This window comes from Spermophilus citellus (genome assembly GCF_964194105.1).
Source record: "Spermophilus citellus genome assembly, chromosome: 1".
Classification (NCBI taxonomy): Eukaryota; Metazoa; Chordata; class Mammalia; order Rodentia; family Sciuridae; genus Spermophilus; species Spermophilus citellus.
In genome coordinates this window covers 3,057,803-3,083,446 of record NC_138182.1, presented here as the reverse complement: position 1 = coordinate 3,083,446, position 25,644 = coordinate 3,057,803, and the positions used below count along the sequence as shown (strand labels likewise).

General features: G+C 49.9%; 1 protein-coding gene across 1 annotated transcript in view; it reads right to left on the bottom strand.

Moving 5' to 3' along the window:
• The window catches only part of COL4A1 (collagen type IV alpha 1 chain), a 131,422-nt gene that overhangs the window by 64,799 nt on the left and 40,979 nt on the right, over positions 1-25,644 (bottom strand). The window contains exon 2 of the mRNA XM_081283651.1: positions 11,879-11,938. Coding sequence (XP_081139777.1) covers positions 11,879-11,938 — 60 coding nt within the window. The remainder of the gene's footprint in view (positions 1-11,878; positions 11,939-25,644) is intronic.

Sequence of the window (25,644 nt, the reverse complement as noted above, 5' to 3'; positions counted from 1 at the left end):
CAGATGAAGGCTGGCGAGTTCAGTGGACATTCTTAAAGCCCACAGGGATTCCGAACCAGTGGAGCCCACCCCAGTTCCCCACAGGAGTCAAAGTCTTTTCTGAAGGAAGAGGAAAAACAGCCATCCAGTGACTGACTCAGAGTCCGCACAGGCCCTCGCTGTGTTAGGTCCAGAGTGTGTGGCCATAGCACGGAGATGGCCACCTCAGGGTCTGTGACGTCAGAGACCTGCTCTGCAGGTGACCAGCACCAGAGCCCCAGCACCAGCGCCTCCCAGTGTCCTCAGTGTGCCCTCAAGGGCAGAGCCACACCCCCCAGGCTTGACTCCTCAGAGTCCAGCCCTGAAGACACCCGCGGAGCACCAGGCCCAGGTGACAGAAAGCACAGAAACACAGAGACACACGTTCCTGGCCAGAGGCACAGCGTCCACTGTCCAGAACGGTGCTGAAGCATGCAATGGAGCAGGAGCCTCGGGGACTGTGCCCACGTCAGGAATGAAGCCACACAGGACGGGAAGTGTACTGCGGCAAAATCCTTCAACTGCATCTAGAGCCATGTCACCCAGCCCTCAGGAAGCCCGAGGCACCACAGGATGCACAGAGGAGGTTCTCAAGTGAGCCATCCACGGGGCTCCCTGCAGGAAGCTTTGACAAGACCTCGCCCAGAGAGTGTGCAAGAAAGGCCCTGGCTGGGGAAGAGGCAGGGAAGACAGGAAGGCCACTCCCTACAGCAGGTGACAGGAAACCAGCAGGGCGGTGCCTTCCCGCTCCTAGACAACAGCCATGCCCCCCTCCCCAGTTCCTGTCCTTACCTGAGAGCAAGATCAGAGAAATATCTGCCCAGCTATCTCCAGGCTAGGGACAGTCATCAGAAGCCCGGTTTAAGGAAGTCAGATGGAATCTATATAGTTATTTTAAATATCAGCATCCACCTCCTACTCCAGATAAAGTGGGCTTAGAACTAAAATGCGGAGAGTTGAGTGGATTAGCAGATGGAAGAAAGTGAGGAAAAGCCAATTCCCTGGCCTATTCACTTCTACTCAGGGTCACATGAGGTTTGAAGACAGAGAGGAGGAAAACCAGACGGCTCCGGGGACTTGAGAACCCTTCCTTTTCAACACACACCCCGGAAGAGAAGCCAGTAACGAAGCACAGAGGCTAAGTGCTCCGATCCCTGGTCCCAGTTTTGAGATCACGTCACTGGGAAGATACTTGACCCAGGGGAAATGTCTACTTGCAAAGCAAGAGCCCGTCCTGGGCCTGGCCCTCCTTCACCGTGATGTCCGCACACCAGAGTCCTTCTGTGATCAGTGCTCTGCCCTAGAAAGGCTGGTTCTGGGCAAGCACTAAAGGAAAGACCCCAAACCAGAGGGCAGCACTCGTTCCAACCTGGGGGGGGACCTTCAAGATGGGGACCTCTCCTGTTAGAGACTTAGAACTCAATCAGATGACTAGGCCATGCTCAGATGGAGACGTTCCCACCCAATCACAAACACACTAGACGCAGCCGCCACACCTCGTCATCATCACAGGTACGCGGGTGACTGTCCTCCAGCCGAGTGTGGAGCCGTGTGCTGCCTCTGAGTGTTAAACTCGCAGGCACAAGGGCACAGCATGAGAAAGTGGGGCCTGTGGGGTGACTTGGTGACGGGATCAGTACCCTCGGAAAAGAGACCGCCAAGAGCTGCGGCCCCTTCCACAGCCCCGTTTGAGGTGGCAGGTCCTCACCAGTTCCCAGCCTTAAGCTCTGGGTGTCCACAACTATGAGCAGTGAGCTCCTGTGGTCTCTAAAAGTCACCTGGCCTAAGGTATGCTGCTACAGTAGCACCAGCAGGCAAGAGGAGAGGACTCCCCATCCTGTGTGAAGCCTCCACCCGGGGTCCCCTTTCTGATGTCCCCCAGCTCTGCAGGGCACACAGCCTGCAAGGCTGCTGCTGGGGCCTGTCTTCCAGCTGGCCGGCAGCTCTGCTTCACGGTCACCACCCAGTGTGGCCCTCCCACTCCTGCGCTCTCCCCACTCGTCACAGCACCACAGGTTCCCAGGACGGTGGCCTGCAAGTCTGCTGTTCAGGAGAAGGGGAAGCCCAGCTGGAGGAGGTGGGCAGGAGAGCCCGGAGGCCATGGGCAGGAGCGGGGGCTCCTGAAGACTGTCTGTGTGTGTGTGTGCTCGTGTGTGGTGTGTTGCTGACTGTGCCGCCTGAGTGTGCTGGGGGGTGGGGGGGATTCCCTGCACACACCTGAGACAGAGAAGGAAGGAGGCAGGCAGGCAGTCCTGGGGATGGGGGTCCCGCGAGGTGCACCAAGAGGCACTAGAAAGGAAACAGGGTGCGTGTGCCCAAGTGCAGAGGGAGGAGGCAGGTGAGTCAGGGGAAGGGTAGGAGCGCGTGGTGGGAGGAGCAGAGCAGAACTATAACAAAGACAAGGCGGTGCGCCCCAAGGCGAAGCAAGCTGCCCCCTCACATCAACATCGCGGCACAGCGGCTTCAAATCTGGGCTCTGGGGCCTCAGTGGCTGACCTCGGGGGCTGCATGCAGCAGGGCCTAAAGGACGGGGTCCTCAAGCAGAGACAGGTGACCCCCCGAGGTCCATCCAGGAGAAGGTGCGGCTCCCCTCGTGCGAGCCGGACCAGAAGGCCGTCGTCAGCCTGGGCTGGCTGCCCCCCGTGGCACATTACTTCTGCCCTGGCAGGCAAGACACTTCAATTAGCCGTCGCGCCACTGTCTCTGAAGAATCAGCGTCCCACATCAGGGAGGGTGCTGACCGGGAGGAAGGACGCCCTCGGCCCCAGACCGAGGGGTCGCGCCGGTTCCCAGCTCTGTGTGTGGTCCAGGAACAGGGGCTGAGCTCCTCTCCACCAAGCGCCTCTGCCTGGACTCAAAGCAAGACCCCAAACCTCTGGGGGCTCCGTGTCCTTATCAGGAGCAGCAGCACCAAGCACGCCACCCACACCAGCCCCGGGTGACTCATGACCACTAGCCAGCAGCAACAGTGCTGTGTCCAAAGGTCCCCTGTGAAGAACCCCACCCGGCCCCCTGGGACAGGACACCCAGAGCCTGGGAACAAGACTCATCCGGGTCCACTCACCTCATCCACTGGGAGAGGAGAGAGGTGACACAGGGTGACAGGATACCTCCACAAGCATGAAAACATGCCCTTTAATGTTTGGGGTCTCCTAAGTGTGAGAAGAGGTGTGGGGCTGAGTGCTATGGATTAGTGCTGTGGCCATTTCCCTACAAGTTCAAATCCCCTCCCTCAGGGCAAACCTGACGGAAAACAGGGAAACAAGTCTGGAGGCAGTTCCCATCGCTGAGCCTGAGCTGCCTCTGCATCTCAGGGGCTGCTACTGAGCACCTGGGTCCTCCCCTGGCCTCCGCCCAGATCAGCCTCCTTCCCAGGGATCTCTCAGGGCCCTCCTCCTCCCTCCTCAGGCCTTAGCAGGGTGCTCCGCATGGGGTGTCCTGTACTGTCACTGGCTCAGTATGTGAGGGACCCTTCTACCACAAAGTAAGGCGAGTGCTCCTGTCTCACTCACCACTGCCAAAGCCCAACAGCACCCAGAGGAGCTCACGACACCCACCCAGGAACTGAGAGGGCACAGGATTGCCGGGGTCCAGCGTGTCCTTCCAGCTCCAATGGCTCACTGCAGTGGGCAGATCTAATTCCTTTGCAAAACGTGCAGGTGAAAACCTTTTTAAACTACAGGATTATCTGCCTATTGCCAGAAAATCCAGACCTCAGAATTCACATCGCAGGCTGGGGATGTGGCTCAAGCGGTAGCACGCTCGCCTCGCATGCGTGCGGCCCGGGTTCGATCCTCAGCACCACATACCAACAAAGACGTTGTGTCCGCCGAGAACTAAAAAATAAATATTAAAAAAAAAATTCTCTCTCTCTCCTCTCTCACTCTCTCTTAAAAAAAAAAAAAAAAAGAATTCACATCGCATGAGGGCGGTAGACCAACTGCTGGACCCAGCAGGCATCCATGGGACATGAGGTATGTGTAAGAAGGTCCCATCTATCTTGTTTCCCAAGGCATTCTTCATCTATTCACAGATGGATCTGCAAGCAGGAGGGTCAGCAAAATCTAAGAGTCTCAAGGGAAAAGCCTGAGGAGGGGCTTTGGACAGGAATCGTTTCATTAAAGTTTTAGAAATCAGCCAAAAAATGTCTTTAGCGTCTTGTCCTGGACTCTCGTGTGAAGAAATCTAGAGTCGATGGCATCTGGGGCTGCGTAGGCATCCCAGTGTCATAAAGCTGTGTGACTAAGCAAGGAAGCAGGCTGAGCTGTGAGGGACATGGGGACCAAGTCCACCTCTGACATCTTAATGGATTTGCCAAAGGGGGAAATACAACAAAGGGGCACCACTTCCCGTGCCATCTGGCTTGCTCATTAACTCTGACTAATTCTTCCTTTGTTTAATTGCTCATTGTGCTCCCCCGCTTCACAAGGACGAGGGCTCTGCTCACATCATTTTTGAGGGTGCAGTTCTCATTATCTAGCGGCCTTACGTGCTGTCTAGAAACAGACTGGATGCTCATGATCGCCAGCCCACAACCAGGAGGAAAATCCAATTGCCCAGTTCTTGTTTGTCAGGGTCTGTTTTATGTCAAGTCTTTGATCTTGAATTAAAACACACAGTCTCGTCTTGTTTCTTTTAAAAGAAAGCCATCTTCCTGCCAGCCAATGTTTCGTCGGGATCATATTTACAAAAACTAATTTTTCCATAAGTAGCCAGGATGAGAACTGCCCGTGCCTGGCATCGCTGATGACAGCATGACCCCACACGGAGCGTCTGGGTTTTCCATCCCTGGACACCATACTCCATTCAAGGGACTGAGGTTCCCACTGCTCCTGAACTCTGGGCAAAGTCAGTTCACCCCTTCTGACTGCCCACCTAAGGCGAGTTCCAAGCAGCTGCGAGTGGAGAGTCGTTACTGGTCTCAGAAGCACATGGGAAAGGGGGGACTGTACTACCATGGAGAGAAAGAAGGAGGAGCTTCCAACAGGGTCCCTCAAGGGCCCGAGAGCACCTCAGGGATGACCGTCACCAGCAGGAGACAGGACAGACTCCGTGTGTGGACTGAGATACCCCCACTTCCCATGGGTCCATCTGAGCAGCCTCCCTCTGATACACAACAGGTTACCTTCAGATTGAGCCACATTTTTTTAAATTCCTCATTTTCAAAGGACTACAAGACAAAAAGACCCAAGTGGGTGAATGTGGGAACCCACACTGATTCTCACGATGACTCTGCCAGAGGATGATTCATGTGCAATATGTGGAAATAGGAAATAGGGGACATCTGGAAAAAATCTTGGCATGACAAGACGCCCGACAGACATGGAAAAGGAAGAGTGTGCATCCACCATTCAAGAGAGCCAAGCACGGGAGGGGCAGGGTGCTCCCCCAGCTGCGGACAAACAGGCCTGGCCCCCCAGTGGAGTCAGAGGCTGGAGGCACGGAACCCAATACACACGGTGAACACCCTGGCATTTCACACAGCGTCCCCCGTAAGGTGACCTGGGCCAAGGAAAGCTGGTGGGGAGAGGAGTTCGGAAAACACGTGTAAATATATGCATGTTGTGGTTTAGATCTGGAAAGTCTCCCAAAGCCTCCCATGTTAAAGACTCATCCCCGGTGCCACAGTGTGCAGAGGTGAGGACTGGGGGAGTGATCGGATCCTGAGGCCTCTAGCCTCATCAGTGGGTTAATCAACTCACTAAGGGACTCAAAATCTGAATGAACTATTTGGAGGTGTTAGTCACTGTAAGAGTGGCATCTAGCTGAAGGAGTGGGTCCTTGGGAGTGTGCCTTGAAGACTGGTCTTGTCCCTGGCCCTTCCTCTCTCTTCTCTGTATGGCCGCCATGGGCTGAGCGGCCTTCCTCCTCCGTGCCATTCCGCCATGATCTTTCTGCTTTGGAGCCAGCCAAAACAGATCTTTCCCAAGCTGTTTTTCTCAGGTATCGTGACCAACACATCAGGAAAAGCAGTTAGCAACAGAAACAGGCAGAGGTGTTGGAGAAGTCAGGACACTACCACAAGGAGAGCTGGTCTCCCTCAGGTTTAAAGGGATAATGACTCTGGGAGTGATGATAAAATCACAGTGTTGGCGAGAACGGGACGAGATTCCAGACAGACCACCCAAGCGAGCCCAGCTCGTGTTTCCTCCACCAAAAGCATCCAAAAGCTACAAACCCTACCTCCCAAGGCTGTTGTGACTCGAGTCCTCCACCCGTCCCAGCCCAGGACCTGGGGGTGTCTGTCACACTGGAGCAGGTTCTGGAGGTCCTCCCGTCTCAGCTGGGGGTCAGCGGCTGGGTCTTGGTGACCACAGCTGGACAGCAAGTGCACTTCACACTCATGATGCTCACAGCTCTGGAAGTCCCACTAGTGCTCAAGTGTGGGTACATGTGCCTGTCTAGGACGCGTCGCTTTTCTAGGGTCAGGGCAGCTCAGTGGGAGCAACTGATGCAGTGCGGTCCCCGGCTGGCCGGGAGCCCACGCCATGGTTGAGGCTGCTGTCCAGCAACCCTTCTTTCCTAACAGCTGCTCCTGGCTTGGAGACAGAAGGGGCCTGTTGTCCACCGAGTATGGGGAGTGCCAGCACTTATGAAAGGTATGTGACATCCTAGAGCAAAGGACAAGTGCCCATTTAATGGTAACTTGCCTTCCCAAACTCCCGTCCTGGGAACCCTCTTCCATTTCCATCCCAAAGGACAGCTGTGGACATCCCAAAGATGGCCTGAGGACCACATCTGGGCAAAGGCTGAACTGCACACTGTTGCCTCTCAGGAATATTCAAATCCTTAGGAACATGAAAACCCTCCACTGGCCTCAGAACACCAGGGCGATTCCAGACATGCTGAGGCACTAACTCAGCAAATCCTGGGGTTGAAAATGTCTCTGGATATTTACACGGTTGTACTTTCAGTGTACTTTGATTTTATATATTTTACACCATGAAGGTGAGAAGATAGAATTTCTTTTGAAATACACTAGAATTTGAAACTGTGGATTCAATTCAGATGCAGGGCCTCTCACACAGTAAGAGTTTATTAAATAAATCTTTGTAATAACTATTTTTATTGTTACTCGTCCAAATCAGTAACTTACCTAAAGTTTCAAAGAGTCTACACAGATATACTCTCATTTTCTAGTGAAAAGAATTTAATATCTAGGAAAAAAACAGGATACCTTCAGCATTTAAAACCACATGCTTAATATAGTTAACTTATGAGAAAAAAATTATAATATTCTACTGAAAAACAGAAAGATAATCTTCTTTACTGATCTTTCATGATCCAAATCTATTCTACACAGATAAAAATAATAATAAAGAGAATCACCTGTCTATAAAGTAAAACATACAAAGCACTGTATTCTTATTTCATAGTGAAATCATAGCTAAAATTATACCTACTATTAACTATGTATAAATTAAAAGAAAGATCGATAAAAAATATTTATAAATTGAAAACTACTGAATTTTTTCTAAAAATACTGATACACTCATCCCTGTCTCAAAAAGGAAGAGTTAGTTAACTAAGGAAACACCCTGTGTCTATGATATCATCTCAGGAGAAGCAAGATCCTTTACCTTCAAAGCCCTGTTGGACTTGGAGGTGTTGTGCAATCACTTCACTACAGCATAGAAATGACCATGACGTGGTGCGTGATGTGCTAGGACACTGGCTGTGTTAGGACAGCAAGGAACGTCTCCCATCCCCAGGGGCACTGCACACCTCTGGAGCCGCACACAGAATCCCAGAGATGGGAAACCCCACCCCTTGTACCTGGATGAGGTGAGAGCCACAGCTTCCCCTTCTAGGTGTTTTTTCCTATTTTGGCATGTCCCTAGCAGCAAGTCCTAGAAATGCTTGCTTTGTGCCTCTAAAACTGCCTAAAGGAACCACGGAGAAACACATGTGGATGAATGAATCTATTTGCAAAGATGGGCAGGGCAAACCCACCATAGACCCATGACCTGAGAAGAGCAAGAGGACCATGACCTTCCTGGATGTGGGAGGGGCTGAGGAGCAACTGACGGCAGTGACCTTGGACTTGTGTCCAGAACACATAAGCAATGCTGCCATACTTGCTGCTTGCTGGGTAGGTCAAGGAGACATGCCCAGTAAGTACTGAGGTCACCGACTTTAACCTAGAGCCTCAAATTTCCTACAGGACAGAGTACTTGCCAGAGGTTCCCATGGGCAGAAGGGATGAGGACACCAATCCTCACTGCAGGGGTACCTCTGCATGTCTTGACACAAGTCAAAATGCCCTCCCCTTAAAGATTTAGGTATTACTTTGTTTTGCTTTTGCAGAGCTGGAGATCAAACCAGGGTCTTATGCATGCTAGGCAAATGTTTTCTACCACTGAGCCTCATCTATATCCCATGGCCTGGTTTCTGCTGCATCCAAAGGCTGTCCCTCTGAGTTATGATTCCAGCTGTCCCTTTCTTCGATGGAACAACTCCTTCCTCAGAACAAGCAGAGCATTTTTTTTTCTCAATTGCTTCTCCTGGAATTTGATACTTCCTCTCAACTTATGGTTCATTTCATGAGCATGTCTTGCCCTCGTTTAAGTCCCCTTATTGAGCCCTCCAGGGTTGTGGAAGATAGTGGTGGTCTTAGACAGACATGGGTACACAAGACTTCTTGCACAAACTCTACTCCAGCAACATACCCATGTTTAACTTCCAAGCACACAGTGTAACTCCTGAGAAGGGGCTGCCTTCCCTACCATCTTAAATAGCTGAGAAAATCAGGTTAGCAACAAAAGAAGAGCTTAACATGGCCATTTCTGAGTAGGCAAGCATCCAGAGTCCTCATCAGTTTAGGTAGATAGTGTTCCCACTGGGGGCACAGCTGCAGCCTCAGGGGACACAAGGCCATTGTGTGCAAGGCCACACTAATTACCTAACAGAAAACATCTGAAAGCCTGAGTGGCCTTGCAGGCAAGTGGGAAGAGACAGTTGAGCCTCTGAAGTCAGGAAAAGCCTGATGAGTTTGACTGCTGCACTCATTGATGACTTGATAACAAGCAGATCACAGTCAGCCCTGATGCCACATCAAGTCTGTTCACAGCCCCTCAAGAGCCTGAGGCTTCTGTCCATCAACCATCTCCATGGAGAGCAGAAATTAACCCCCAAAGAGGTGGCAATTCGTAGTGCAGATATTCCAGTTCCCGTGCAGGGTCTGCCGGGTTGTAAGTAACACTGTTCAGATGTTCCTCAGAGGGATACAAGAAAGCAGCCTCAGAAACAATAATTTCCGCATTTCCCAAGCTGCAACACTGTCCCGATAGGCGACTCCAACTCTGCCTCAGCTATCTATCTCCCCGATCCTATTTTTTAAAACAAATCAAAATGAGTTGAATCTGCAGACTCTGGAGAATATCATCAGACCCCATGAGGACTGAGGACCCAACCAAGCACCGATTCGCAGGCCTCCTTCTACACCCCATCACGGGACCAGAGCGCAGGACTCCGACGCTCTGAGGATGGCCACAGAGCTGAGGGGACCAGCTGCTCATGCTGCCCACTGGGGCAGGTGCCTTTGGCAGTGACGTCAGGATGACAGAAATGGAACCCCGTCTGTAACTGAAGCTCAGGAGAGTACCAGGCGCCTCGCATCTCCAAAGCAATTGTTTGACCAGGCCATCGAGACAATAAGTGGAAGTTTAAAATTTCCTGGGTCAGAGGGAGGAAGGCCTCTTTGCTCTCTCGGTGCGGGTGAACCACAGGACTGGACTGTCTACGCCCGAGATGAGAAGAGAACGCGCCATGGTTTTGTTGAAGTCATGTAACAGAGTCACCTGGCGACTGCAAGTGCTTCCAGGAGGCTTCAGGTCCACTCGGTAATTCCAGTCTCTAAAACGCAAATTCCGCACGGCTGAACCTGTAGGTCGCCAGCGTTTCGAGTGTTCTTTATTGAATAATCCAATAAATCACAGAGTGGGAGGTGGAGAAGAGAGTGCTGGGTTCGACGGGGCAGGGCAGAATCCCACACCTTCCATCGGTCTTAGAGGAAGCCCTGGGCTTTCCCAATTCCAAGGCCCTCTTGGTCTCACTAGGAGGCCAGCATGAAACCTCATCGCAAGACAGCAAGCAGCGCAGCCTCAGGACAGCTTTCAGACAGCACACGCCTCCTCGGCCTTCCCGGCCACAGGACACAGCCCTGCAGGGCCTCTGCATACCATCAGCACAGGCCTGGCCTCAGAGAGTGTCCCCCCGCTGTAGGTCAGCAACATGGAAGTGAAATGCAGGGGACCTGCTTCTTGGAGCAGGCCCTCAAGACCCCCTGGTGGCCCACTGTGCCCAGCCTCCTCTGCAGCCTGTGGCCAGCTCTGTGTGGACGTGCTCTGTGTCGGTCACCGGGCTGGGAGGACAGCAGCCAAAACTGCTGAGAAAGCTGTACCCCAACAAGTCGTCCTGGGTATATTTGGATGGACAGACTTCAGGGTCAAATGGATTGGACTACACATCAGTTTATAGGTGTGTACACAGTAGGAGAGTCTTAGGGGCACTACCGGGCCGCTGGAGGAAGCAGGGAACCAGGCCAGCAGGTGATGGACTTCCCCCATGCAGAGTGACACACTCACCGCCCTCTGCAGACCCGGCTTTAAGGACACAAGGGAAACCGTAAGTGCTCACGTGAGCCTGAATTTCCCACCTATTGCCTTGAAAAGTTCTGTTTTTGTGTGTGTGTGTGTGGTTTTAAGGATGTCTTTGTTAGTTTGTGTGCTCGTGTGTATGATTCAAGTTAGACTTTTCTTAAGTCTTGTGGTATGGGAAGTACAGGCCTCCACTGTCTATAACTCTTGAAAATGCACCTTCAACTAGCCAGAGAAAATCCTAGTAAGAGCCTGAGCAGAGCATGCGGGTGGACTGTGCCAAGCTATTTCCCACACCTCTGAATTCAGAGACTGCCCTGGCAAGAGAGCACCACCCCCAGGCAGTGTGGTTATAAAAATACTAATGTCAGTACATCAGCAAATAGCTGGGAAAAAAATTAAACAATTTCCTATACGGTAGAACTGGGCATTTCCTAGGTGGTCTGAGACCCCATAAAACTTGAGGCATGCCCTTCAGGGAGAGGAGGAGGGATCTGCTGGCCCAGACACACCTTCCTGCTCTGAAGACAGCAAGTGGTCCAAGGAGCACACTGCCCCCTGCAGGCCCCAGACTGTGCTGCACTGCCACAGTGGGCTCCACCTCCTCACTGCCACCCAGGGTTGCCAGGGTGACTCACACAGCTTCAGGACACAGCTTCTGTCCCTTGTATAAAATCCAGACTCCACCCTCAGGCCAACAAAAAGTTTTTGTCTGGATTGGTGTTTCTTAAATGAGAAGAGAGCTTGATCAAACACAAATATAGTATGATTTTATAATTTGGGGGAAAATAAATGTTTACCATTTTGTAAATAAATTGGGACAAGAATGTGATGAATGAAAAAATTATTTTAAAAGACTGATTTAAATAGAAGTCCCTCAAATTGAATAGAAATATTTTTCTTTTTTCAGACAAATCCTAAATTTAGTTCTTGTCCATCGATTCTAAAAAGGATGCTTGAGTCAAACAATTTCCTGCCAGGACACTGTTCCTTCAAAATCAAAAAGAAAAGAGATCCAAATCCCTTTGTGTGCAATCATTGCCAGTAATTATCACAATCTCTGGAGAAAAGCTTATAAGAATATTAGCATTCAGAATAACGCTCAGATGGTTTTGCTCCCCCTGCGTTGCTCTGGGGAATCACTAAGACAGCAGTGAGGATCTACCACAAGAGGCCCACCGTTCAGCACGTGTGTTAGTTTCGAATGGTTTCCACAGTGAAGGCAATCCAAGAGGAGGTGCTGTCAACGTCTGGGGACTTACCTTTTGTCCCTTCACTCCATGGCAGTCACATTTTCCGCAGCCAGAGCCATCACAACCACCCTGAAAGTAAAGAAAACATCTGTAAGTAGGAGAACATTCTGTTCGACGCCAAGATTTGAATTTACACCCTTGAGCATCTTCACCATTATGAGACAAGTCCCGCCTGCTGCCAACTCGGGGGACACCAGGTGTATGTGATTCCATGGGCCAACACACACCTGCTATGGTGCACCTCTTGCCAAACAGACAAAACCGCAATCCTAGGTACAGCCCATCAAAGCCCCGGGATGTCACTGTGACAGCTGTCCTTTGTTAATTCCCACGAAAATGATCATGGTGGCATTTGCCAGGCTACTGTGCCTCTGGCATGGGAGTCTCAGGCCTAAGGCCACTGGAGACCAAGGGCTCCCCAGGGTAGACTCCATGCTCTGTCCCTCGAATTCTCAGGGACATAAAAGAATGCAAAAAAAAAAAATGTTTGCACAAAGAGAGAGAATAAATGAACAGGTTGATCTTAAAGCCCAAATCCCAAAGAATTGTTTTTTAATTCAATTAAAGTTTAAATACTCATTAATGAACAGTCAACAAGAAAAAGTTCTTATAATATATAGTTCATTTCTAATATAAAAATCAATGGTGAAAATGCAAGGAAAAGAATCCAAAGACACCATGACCCCTTTAGAGGAAGGGAACTAACGTGTATTCAGTGTCCACCAGGTACCACAGTCAGCTGGCATCTTATTTAACAAGCCAAACAACAGTTTTCAGACAGGTCCTACTGCCTCCATTTCACAGGTGTGCAAACTGACTTAGGAGGCTCAGTACAACCTGCCAGGACATGGCTGAAATGAGAGCCCAGCTCATCCTCCATCATGTCAATGAGCGACTGCACCACAGGCCTGCACGTTCCCCAAAAGAATCCAAGTTTTAAACCCTGTAGATACAGGTATTGTGGAGAGAACAGGAAGGCGTGTGACAGGAACAACATGGTTCATAAGCTTTCTCAGAGGCCACTTTATGCCTGAAGTTCATGCCCACATTCTGCTGCAGGTGATAATGGTTTCTTGATAATAAAATGCTATTCATAGCACTGTGCCCACGGGACATCATATTTTTAATACCCTCAAGTGTAGCCCATTGCCATGGAGATATTCTGCATGAAACAATTACATCTGGAGATACTTATTTCATGACGTTAAATCTGAACAAGTGCCTCTAAGACAGTAAGTTGTTTTTAATTTTATATTTTGGAAATGGGGACAATTGACCACAGTCCAAACAAACTCCCGAGATCAGGGATCTGCTTCCTCCTCTGACTCACTATCAGCCAAGTTCTAGGATACTCTCTCAGAGCCTCTGACATTCTGACCACTGCACATGTGCAGTTTGGCTGCTTCAACTGGGTCCTAGTGACCACTCAGGGTCGTTCAGAGTCAAGGCCAAAATCTTCAACCTGTGCTGCAGGAGGTTCATCCAAAAAGCACAGACGAATGCTGGGGGACTTTAATAGCCTGGCTCAGCTGCCACCATCTCTCACCCCCCAGTCCCCATGGCATGGTGACTGTGCCTGTGCTGGAGGCTCCCCACAGGTTCTCACATGACTCCCCATTCCACCTGAGCCCTTGGGGCACCCCAGAGCTGGGGCGGGAGCTGCCTGGTAGGTAACCAGGTAAATCATAAGTTAATAAGCAGTTAATAACCTGGTTAGTGTTCAGACCAGAAAAGCCCAGAAAGTAAGGCAACCCCAGATCACTCGGGTTCCCAGAGCCCCAGGCCACCCGGGTCCCAGCCAGCCTCCTCTCCAGGACTGTGGGCCCCCAGCCACAGCGTTTCTGCCCTGCAGCAGGTTCAGAAACACATCTCTGCTCCTTCAACTCTGCTAAACTTCATTCCATTCCTACATGTAGTGAGCCGTTTCTGCGGACTGCGGTCGCCATTACAAGATGGCGCTGGCTCGACTGTGGTTTGTGACAAACAGCTCCTTAATTGGGAGAGTTGGTGCGTGGTTTTCTAACACCCTATGAGAAAGCTCCACGTGGCAGCTTCGCATTGGGGCTTGAGATGCTTTATTAAGGCTGGTAGGAGCATTCGGAGAGGAAGATGAAGAAAAAGAAGATGAAGAAGAGAGTAGAGTGTAAGAGATCTCGAGAACCAGAATAAACGACTGGAAGAAGATTCCCGGTGTTGCGTCTTCCTTGCGGGCAAGGGGGACGCGACAAATGGTGCCGAGACCCGGGAAAATCAGAACTTTCAGTCGTCAGGAGTGGTGCACCAATCGTCCCGTGAGTGGACCCCTCGTCCCGTGAGCGGACCCCTCGTCCCTGAGTGGACCCCTCGTCCGTGAGTGGACCCCTCGTCCGTGAGCGGACCCCTCGTCCCTGAGTGGACCCCTCGTCCGTGAGTGGACCTCTCGTCCGTGAGCAGACCCCTCGTCCCTGAGCGGACCCCTCGTCCGTGAGCGGACCCCTCGTCCCTGAGCGGACCCCTCGTCCCTGAGCGGACCCCTCGTCCCTGAGCGGACCCCTCGTCCCTGAGCGGACCCCTCGTCCCTGAGCGGAGCGGACTCCTCGTCCCCGAGAGCGGGACCCCGTAGGCCTCATATTTTATTGCAGCTGCTATGTGTACTTTCACTTTTGTTTTCTGTGTTCTTTTTTTGTCGTCTGTGTCTTTCGTTTTCTGTGTTCCTTTTGTTGCTGTGCCATGGGTGCCGCAGCAGCAGATTAATTATGACCCTGGGATCTATGCCCAGGGACGCCCACTGCAGCCGGGAAAAGGGAACAGGAGCCCGCCCCGGCCCGGAAGCCGGAGTGTGCGGGGATGGTCCAGAAACAGAGCAGGCTGCTGCCACAGTAAGAGCTTGGCCAGGCGGGGAAAAATGCAAACAAAATCAGGCAAGGTGCGGTCGGCTAGGAAATCTTGGGGAACTTTTGCCCCGAGGGTGAGCGGCGGACTCCGTGTTGCTTGCATCACCATGGTAACCATGGGCTGCCTGGCGGAAGAGCGACTTCCTGGTCCCACCTCCCACACTCTTGGGGGCTACCGATTGGTTCTTCCACAGTCACTCAGACAGGACTTCTAGTCCCGCCTTCCAGCCACTAACCTGTACTGCTGCATTTCAGATTTCTACCGGAGCTACTCAGAAACTGTATTTTTAAAAATGCCTACCTGTAAATGCTAACGGAAGATATCTTTTTCAGACAAAATTTGATTCCACAGGTTTCTATGTTAAACTCATAAGATGATAAATTGAAGACCCTGGCGGAGTCTCTGCGCACTTATGGAGTGGATGCCGCCTTCACACTAACTCAGGTGGAAAGCATTTTTAATCAATCTCAAATTAATCTCACAGGAGTTTCTTGTTTTGGCTTCGGGAACGCTCATTGTATTAGCCTTAAGACCAAGAATTTGATTAACTGGAAGGACCCATTGCGGTCCAGTCAGGTCTCAGGGAAGCATTCTCAGTGCTGTATTGAGCTAAGTAGCCTCAGGGGAACAATCAGGCTCAGGAACCCCCGTAAATAGCTCTGCTTTAAACATAACTACCTTGGCTATTATCTCCGAAGTACTAATCCCAGTGCCTCCTTCTTCTAATAGTCTTTATAATGCCACTCATTTTAAGGCCTCTCCTTACTGTACCCCTAATCTTAGTTTCCCCCCAACATTTACGCCTTGTCAGGATCATTCTTGGGAGAAACGTCAAGTTGCTAAAGGTTTCTCCCTTTCCCCCTCTCTTAAGAGGTATGTTTATAACTTTGACAATAGTGCCAACTCCTCTCTTTCCAGGAATTTAAGCCTCTGTATGATCTCCTCCAAGGAGACCCTTCCCCCAGCTCAGCCAGGAATCCCACACCTGAGGCTCTACAATCATTAAGACTGATAGAGAAGGCCCTACAAGAGAATCCCACACCTGAGGCTCTACAATCATTAAGACTGATAGAGAAGGCCCTACAAGAGAATCCCACACCTGAGGCTCTACAATCATTAAGACTGATAGAGAAGGCCCTACAAGATATGCAGGTTACCCAGATAAACTATTCTATACCCCTATCATTTATAATCCTGCCATCAAAATTAACTCCTACTACAGTGTTTTGACAAATAGGTCCCATCTATTGGGTCCATTTACCTGCTTCTAACTCTCGGGTAATAACTCCCTTTTATGAACTGGTGATGAATCTGATCTGGAAGGCCAAATATTTGGGTGATGCACTGTTTGGAAAGACTTTTGACATTCTCATTCAACCTTATACCCAGGATATGATTTTAAATTTCCAACAAGAACATGATCTTTGGTGTCTCTTCCCTTGTAATTTCAAAGGTCAAATTGATAATCACTCTCCCCGACATAAACTTCTAGAAGACCTCAAAAAATGTCCTATTATTTCTCCTAAAATTATTAAAGGGAAATCTATCCCGGGAGCTCAGACTGTTTATACGGACGGAGCAAGAGGGGGGTTTGTTGTTGTTTTTGATGGATCTCAAGTAATTCGACACCCTGTTCCTAGACTGTCTGCCCAAATATCAGAAGTTGAGGCTCTAATTATGGCCCTTAAACTATACAATTCCATCCCACTTAATGTGTATACTGATAGTCTCTATGTTGCTAATTTAGCCTCAGTTATTGAAGCAACCCCTTATATTGGCAGACAATTTACTATCATGGAACAATTACAAACGGATCAACTCCTTAGCTCCATGCTAAATTCCATCTAAATGCACAATCCTTACGCTTCTGTGCGGGGTGCTCACGTGATCAGACTCTACAAATTGTTTTCTTATGCCCAGTGTGTGCTCCATTCATTCATTCCCCTAGTCTAAGTGTTAATCCTAGAGGCTTACACACCAATGATGTCTGGCAAAATGATGTTACCCATTTCTGGTAAACAATAGAGGGAGAATCAGATATTACTATTCAGTTTACTTCCAATGGAAAACAGCAGCCAGATTGGACTTAAAGATATCTCTGGGGGCTGCGTATTTACACCCCCGGACAGTACAATCCTGGCCTGCTTTTTCGGCTTAAATTGACCACAGAACAGCCTACTGGAAGTTTAATAGGACCCAATCAGGTGCTCGGAGATCAAAAGGCCCCATCTGGACCCAAACAGCCTATAGCCCCAGCAGTAATATCTTCTCCCAGCGGTCAAACAATAACTGTGGGCTATCAAACCTTTGATTGTGCCCCTGGGCCCATACACCCTGGAACTGGAGATCGTCTTTTTGATTTGATCCAAGGAGCCTTTTTCGCTCTCAATGCCACTAGTCCTAACAGGACCCAAGATTGCTGGCTATGCTTGACCTCCAGGCCGCCCTATTATGAAGGGGTAGTAATACTGTCTAAATTATCCTCTAATACCACTGTAGATCTTAAATGTTATTCTCTACCCAGCTATAAGATTTAACAGCCATGGCCAAGTCAATTACTGCTTTGGAAAAGTCCCTCACCTCCCTATCAGAAGTTGTGTTACAAAATAGGAGGGGACTAGATTTATTATTCCTAAGGGAAGGAGGACTATGTGTAGCCTTAAAGGAACAGTGTTGTTTTTATGCAGATCATACTGGGGTAATCCGTGAAACTATGGAAAAGGTCACGGAAAGATTGGCTAAAAGACAAAAGGAGTTTGAAGCACAACAAGGATGGTTTGAACAGTGGTTTAAAAATACCCCATGGTTAACTCCTTTGATATCCACTGTAATGGGACCGCTTTTCGGTCTCCTCCTTATGGCTGCTGTAGGCCCCTGCCTAGGTAAGAGAATGACACAATTTATTAAAGACCAAATTAACATTCTGACTTCTAAGCCAATACAGATCCATTATCAACGCCTGCAGACCAAGGATGATCTTGCTGAAGTTTGTCTCCGACCAATTCGAAGATGATTTTTCTACAATGATCCCTGCTTCATGCCTTCCTCCTTTTGCCCCCTTTTTCTTCTTTATTTTTACTCTATGCCTTGTTGAACCGGAACCAATTAAAGACCCAATAATGACTGGCTGAATAGATACCACTGAACGCCTTGGCAACAACGAGCTGATCTTGTAGTACCCAGAGACGGGCAACTTTCACGCTTGCACTGCAACCTAAGACAGGGGAATGGGGCCTCCCCAAAGACGGGTAAGCAGTGTAGGGGCAGTGAACGACCTAAGACAGGGGCTACTTGATTCCCTTTGACGTGCAATAAACAAAAGGGGGGGAACTGCTGGCATGGATTCCCCCCGGCCCCCAGGGCTTGGATCCAGCCCTGATTTTTGTGCATGTCAAAGAGGCCAGCTCACAGGGCCTTGAAGGAGCTCACAAGGCCTTGAAAGATTTGTGGTGTCTGTTTTCATATTCAGCCAATAACGGTCATGTGGGAACGTCCTGACCTGTTTGGGTCTGATAAGGTTCCTGGTTGAAGGCTTAGTATGAGTAATGGCATTTCACCTCAAGTCTGGCTTGCACAGATTACCCGTGCCTTTCTTTTAGGGTGTTACCAACTTGTTTGTCGTTATATTTCTATACAGCCACAGTTCAGCCTCAGCTATCCCCCTTCGTCCACCATCGTCACGATACAGGATGCGAGGCAAGGCACTGCACTTGAGTGATCCTTGAAGTGGACCTCAAGGAGAGCATGTCCTATTGCATGCGGGTTAGACGCGTCCACGCCCCGTCCCACGAGAAAAGCGTCGGCTGATATGGTCTCAGATCTGGGGAAGGGCCCTCCTTGGGCCTGAGCCATACTATGCAGCCACTTCTGCACAGTGGGATAGGACCTCTACTCTCGCCTGTATTGTTTTTAGAAAACAAAAGGGGGAACTGTAGTGAGCCGTTTCTGCGGACTGCGGTCGCCATTACAAGATGGCGCTGGCTCGACTGTGGTTTGTGACAAACAGCTCCTTAATTGGGAGAGTTGGTGCGTGGTTTTCTAACACCCTATGAGAAAGCTCCACGTGGCAGCTTCGCATTGGGGCTTGAGATGCTTTATTAAGGCTGGTAGGAGCATTCGGAGAGGAAGATGAAGAAAAAGAAGATGAAGAAGAGAGTAGAGTGTAAGAGATCTCGAGAACCAGAATAAACGACTGGAAGAAGATTCCCGGTGTTGCGTCTTCCTTGCGGGCAAGGGGGACGCGACACCTACAGACCTCGTGGGAGAAATCAACCAATTATCTGAACTCAGTTATCTGCAGACTCTGTTTAGGAAGGGTCCTCCAGTTACCCACATGTAGTTGGCAGAAACTCAATAATAGCTCAAAGTGATATGAGGTTTCTACTCCTAAGTCAATGGTAGTTTCTTTGAAACATGGAACTTGCAGAGAATCGGAGTACTAAAGCTAAAAATGGCTGTGTGGCAATTCTGGGTTTTTCTCTTCTGAAATGTTGATAAAATCTCAGAAGCTTATCTCTATTCAATTTGAAGGAGGTTATGAAAATGAACTTCCTGGGATTATTCCCATAAGCTGTCAGTGGATGCCTTAATTGCAGGGACTCTGGGCCATAGTGGCCATGCTGGGGTCAAACTGCTTCTTGGGCTTCTGTTACAGTGGCCTGTGCGGGTGACATGCAGGCAGTGCTGGCCTGGACAACACTGCAGGTCACAGAAACTCAGGAATCCGAGAGGAGAAAGGACGAGAGTGGGCCCCCCCAACCAGCTTGCACTGTATATCACACATGGATTGTTTTAAATGGCGGACCAGATGTATCTGTAGCTTTATTCACATAGGAGATTCTTAACTTCTTTATTCACATAGGAAATTTTATTACCAATTTTGTCTTTAGGAGGCAATTCCAAAGAATTGATAATTCTTAGGATATCTAAAGTACAGTCATCTTTTCAGAAAAAAAAAAAAAAAAAGATGTTTTTAAGGCCATGATTGTTTGTATCACATTTTGGTGGGGCTGGCATCTCATGTCAATGGCTTTAATAAGATCAATTAATTTTCAGAATAACAAACAAAAATCATAATTGCATGTTTACTTTGCTGAATAAAATTTCTTTCAAAATATCACTATTCTGATCCTTTACAATTTCTATTTTATAATGGAGCTTGCTGAATTTCACCCTGACATCTAGGGGTATCCCAGCTGTGATTCAAGGGCACACTACTAATAAGAATATAACTCATGAGCTGGGGCTGTAGCTCAGTGGTAGAGCGTTGTCTAGCATGCATGAGGCACTGGGTTCGATCCTCAGCACCACATAGAAATAAACAAATACAATATAGGCATTCTTCCATATACTACTACAAAAAAAAAATTAAAAAAGAATACAACTCATGTGCTGTGTGTCCCTTTATAAGCAGCTGTAATGCATGCTTTTGGAAAAGCTGGTTAAAATAAAAGCTCTAAGTGGACATCTTATCTGGCTGCTGTACACTGCTCTTCGTGCCTCTACTAGCAACTCAGAGTCACAGCTTCATAGGGGACCTCACTTCTTTAAGGTTTGTCACAATGTCATGATTTCCTGGGGAATTTCAATTTACATCTGGGCCTCTCGGCAAAATCAAAGGATTTGTGCAGCCTGTGGGCCCCAACAGCAAACGGCTGGCTCCAGATCCAGGGCGTTAATGAGGCCTGTCCCCTCCTCCCCTGGCCGGGACACATTGGGCCATCGATGAGCTCCATCCCATCTGTTTCAGATAGAACGGGAGGAGCTGGTACATTCTGTGAAGTGCCTGTCCCTTTCCCTGCACTTCCCCTCGGGTGTCCTTGGGTCAAGCAGATTAGCTCCAGGTCCTGGGCTTTCTTCCCAGGAGACACACTTAACCCCCAAGGTCACATAGCGGAAGTTGGCCATGATGGCAGCCCTGCTTGGAAGCTGAGGAATGTGGCCCCAAGATCTCGAAGGGCAAGCACGCTGCGGGTCTTGGTCCCTCACAGAAGGTGACTGCCATGGGTAACAGTAAGTAGGGGACCCAGAGGTATGGGAGGAGCACCTGGAAGGCTCTGGTCATTTACTCCTGAAACCACAGAGAAGCTGAGCAAAAACCAAGTCAAACCTGGGAGTGAGTCCTTCAGCCTCTTCCCAGGAGTCCCTACAACCCAAAAGCCGCCCAGTCCCCAGCACAGCCTGGGAGACCTGCACACCCCACCTCAAGAGCAGAGAGCAGCATTAAAAAAAAAAAAAAAAAAAAAAAAACAGAAAACACGGCCCAGAAGGACTGCAAAAGTACTACAAAGAAATCCCTAGACCAAATATCTCTGGATTCTCTAAGCATCTCTGCATCTTTTCAGGATGGGTTAAAACAATTAATATTACTGAAATTTCCCTTTAGGAGCCCATCAAGAGTTCCAGCAAGCAGAACCCCCAGAGTCAATATTACAGAGGATGTTAAGTCCTAAAAATACACTAGGACTTTACAATACCCGGTGCTCCTGCCAGAGGGGGAAGTGGAGGGATGGGGGCCAGCCTCCTCCAGGTGCTGGAATCAGAGAAGCCCTTCTCCACACTGAGGCCAGCTCTCACGGCAGGACAGATGGCGGGCTCCCTGCTGGGGCTGCAGAGAGCCTCGACACTGGGCAGCTGAGAGCTGCTGTGGGTGAGGTGTCATCCCAGCAGTCTGCTCACCGTGGCCTGCCCACTGGACCAAGGCACGCCAGGAATGAGCAGAACAGGATGAAGTCCTCCCTTTCTGATGGTTCCCCTGCTCAGATGGAAGATAGGTCTTTGCCATGCTGCTTTATGACTTCTGTGTTTCACATCCCACAAAACAGGGACATGTGGAGATCTGCCAAGTGGAAAGAGCTTATCTTTCAAATTCCTTTCCACATTCCCTATGCTGTGCAAAATGTCAAATACTTCTGTGGGGCTATTGCTAGTCCCATATTCTTCCTGTCAGATCACTTCCTCAGGGGTCTTCTGAATAATTATCTGCCCAACTAAAGACATGTGTGTAGTAGAAGAATGTGAGTCAGGGCTGCTTGGGCAGAATTAAGTGTGCAGAAACCAAGGATGTGTGGCCCAGGGGCCCTTCACTCATGGCTGGTGGGGCTGCCAGGAGGAACTGCCCTTTGGAAACCAGAAACATTCATAAAATTTACCCCTCAAACAACTATGCATAGAATTAAAAAATTACCAACAAAAGCCAAATACAGGTCAAATATTGCAGTCCAATACTTTCTTAAAAGCTTACATCTGCACAGCATTTTTGAATGTCCACAAATACACCTGATGTACTTAGGATGACTGAATGTCTCCCCTGTTTTCAGGAAGTTCACAGTCAATACAATTTCATCTGCATTGTTTCATTATTATTATTTTAGCATAATTTTGTCTTGATCAATTAAGATCAACGAGATTCCAAAGATGTGAAAATGATTCTTTATCATTAATTTAACCAAAAGGAGAACTTAGTTAAATAATATTTCAATTCCCTTCAGTAACGGAAGACATAGACACAGAACAATCGTGGCTCCTTTTGAGTCTTAGACAATATTTCTGCTCTAATTTGAAAACAACTCCAAGTGTTGATACGTTCTTGGCAAAAAGGATCAGCATGAAAAATCTGAGAAAGAGACTGAATTTCAGTGTGTGGCTCTCCCCCTCTTTTGTAGCGTGACTAAGCTTCCCACATGGGGACCTCGAGGCCTCTTGCTTCTCGTTACAGCCTGGGCTTGAGAGCCCTGAGGGGCCCCACAACACCAGGCTGAGGAAACGAGGGTGTTTGCTTGGCTTCTTGTACGACCAGCATGTGGTTCCTGCCCTGCTCTCCTCCTTCCCCTGGAACCATTTGTTGACTCATCTGTCCTGCTTTTCTTCCCTTTCTCCCACTAAACGGGGGTGGACATTAAATGTTCCTGCTTGGAGAAGATGGCCCACAGGGAATACTGATGAAGCCCAGGGTTTCAGCTCCAGGTCACTGGTCTCTGTCCAGCTGCAGGCAGATGTGGCTATAATTAGTTGTCCTATGACAGTGGTCCTTGGATGGCCAAGTGTGCAATGAGTCGGTGAGCTCCGTGGGTGTCCACTGGGGACCATGGGTGATAACGCATGACCTGGGACGAGACTTCCCATGACTGTGAGTCACTGGTCTGGAACAAGCTAGCGAGTGGGCTCAGCGAGTCTCCAGCCTGGGGTCCAACTGAGCCTCCCCCAGGCTCCTGAAGCAAGGGCCCTCCCCTGGGCGAAGCTGCAGACTGGAGAGTCTCTGGGGCCTTCAGAGCCCACTGTCCCCGCAGCGTCTTCCCCCTTGGCAGCTGCCTTCTGCGGGTTCCCTGGTTCCCGTCTCAGCCCACGGAAACAGAACTGCTCTCTCTCTTCCCCAGCCCACTCCATAGCCTTCCCCTCCTTCAAAGAGAAAGTGCTACTGAGCTGGGCATGAAAAAGCACTGGTTACCTCCACCAAGTCTGGAGAAACCTGCAAGCCCTCTGCTGTGCTGAAGTCATGTCTGCTGTCCATCTTCTCTCTCTATGGGTTGGAAACAGACACGCCCCACTCCCTCCACACCTGGTTGGCTCTTTCTTCCAATCCACCTCACCCCCTGAGCCGGCTGTCCAGACCTTGGCCTCCACTCTGATCTCTGACTCCCATGTCCAGCCCACATGGACAGCTTCCCCGGGCCTGGGCCCAGGAGGGCTAAGTCAGCAGGGCTGGGGGTGTCACCAGGGCCCTATCCAATCTCCTGATCAGCAGGTATTAGGATGTGCCTCCATGCATCCTGCTCCAGGCCAGGTGAGCTAGGTGCAGGGTGTGTTAGCTAGCAGGTAGGAAGGGAGAAGCCAAGCTCAAGGAGAACGGCAAGGTGAGCCGAGCTCCCGAGCCTGCACCAGGTCCTACAAAGCCAGGTCGTGGAAGGCCACGGGACTCTGCAGAGAAAGAAAGCAGGATAAGGAAGCATCGGGTGGGGCTGGGGTTGGCCCCGGTGCCCTGTGGCCAGGACTGAAGTGACCCAGCCCTGAGGCCACAGGGGGCTTGTTCTGGAGGTCCTAGACACTGGCATGGAGCAAAGACTGTGCTCACAGCAACGGCTGAGGCATGGCTGCCTCTAGTTCTGTTTGTCCCAATACTACTGAGACTCAGAGGTGCCACGGGGAAGACTGAGAGAAGTGCAGCCATGTTGGTATTGCCTAACCATGAACAAGTCTCCGCTTCGCCTGCTATGGCAATCTCCATAGGGCCTTTAATTTAGAGGCATGTCTTCAAAGCAGATGTACACGAGTTTCCTCCATGCCCACCAATGTCTCTCAATCCACCAGAGCACCTGCAGCGCACTTCAAGAAATGCGACAGGGAGTTAGAGTGGATACATTTTAAAGGCTGGAGAAGAAATGAGGGAAGGGAAGGAAGGAGAGAGTCAGCGGGAAGGAAGGCAGGAGAGAGAGTGGGATGTGCATGAGGACAGGAGACCGCCCTGCCTCTCCCCGGGTGTGGCCGGAGACCTGCTCGAGGCGGCCTCTCTGGGCCCATGCCACCGTCCTCCTCCTTGTCTCTTAAGTAACCATATTTCTACTGTTCCTTTTACACATCTTTGTTTCTCAGACTCGGCACCATCGCGACCATCAATGTTGCCGTGAAGGATCCAGCCTTCTGCAGGGCAGTCCTTTAAAGAGGGGAGATGGGCCCCAGCCTTGAATTCTCCCAATTACCCTCCTCTGATCCACCCACCATCCTGTCTGCCTTAGGCCTTCAGACAAATGCCTGACTGGGTCTAAATGTGAAATCTAAGGAACACTGGGCGAACCCCCGGTGCCCTTCCTCCAGTGACCCAGCACACACACTGCACATTCTCACATTAAGTGAAAAATCCCAAACTGTGGCTTGGTTCGGTGCCACACAGGGGCTCACGGGTGGCTGTCCAGAGGGCTCTGTGCTGAGGCAGGTTTTCCCCTCAGCACCGCTGTCTTCAACACCCAGGGCCCCACTTGGGAAGCAGCTCATAGCAGCACCCGAGCAGGGAGAAGCGCTGCATGCTGAGCATGAAGCAGAGGCGAGTTTTTATTTATCCTCTGCATTCCACTGGCTGAGCCCCGAAGATTTCTGACACTGGAAAAGGAAATGTGGAAAGCCTCCGTGACCACTGAAGCATCTCAAGAACGATGGGCCTCCAAACAGGGCCGCTGAGCCACACAGCAGCTCACAGTACCTTTCCTTACACCATCAAATATGGAAAACCCTAGCTGATACCATGTCCATCTCCTCCCCTGGAGGGAGGAGCCCAGACTGACTTCATAATGTAATAGGTTTCATATTCTTGGTGATTCCACCATCAGTTAGACAAATTTCATGATATGATTTTTGTTCTATTAGTCAAACTGATAAGCTCATATTCATCTTAACCTGTTAAACCTTATTTAACTCATGATAATGCAAGAACAATATCAATCCTCGTGCAAGAAATAACATAGATCTTGCAGACATCTGCCAGCTTCATAGGCAATCTGTCCACCACCTCTCCAAGAATGCTCCACCTACAGCTAGACATGTAGGTGGACTTTTTTGGGACTCCAGCACATGGGAGATAGTGGAATAGGTGTGGGTCTTTCCCGTGGGTGACTCTCTGGTGGATAAGGTGTCGGTTTAGAGGGAGAAGAGAAGAGCCATGCTTGGGAAGATCACTGTTGCTGCTGCTGTGGAAACACACGGTGCTCGAGAAGAAAAGTTGCTCTAGGTTGGGGTGGTGTGCCCCGGGAAAGAGCCAAGGAGTGAAGGAGAGGGTGACCCTGTTGACAGCGACACTGTCAGGGCCCAGCTCGGCCCCTGCACACACTTGACAGAAGCAGCAGCCACCAGACCCTGAACCCGGCCGGGACGGCAGAGCCGGGACGGACGGCAGACGAGGCTTTCCAGGAGGA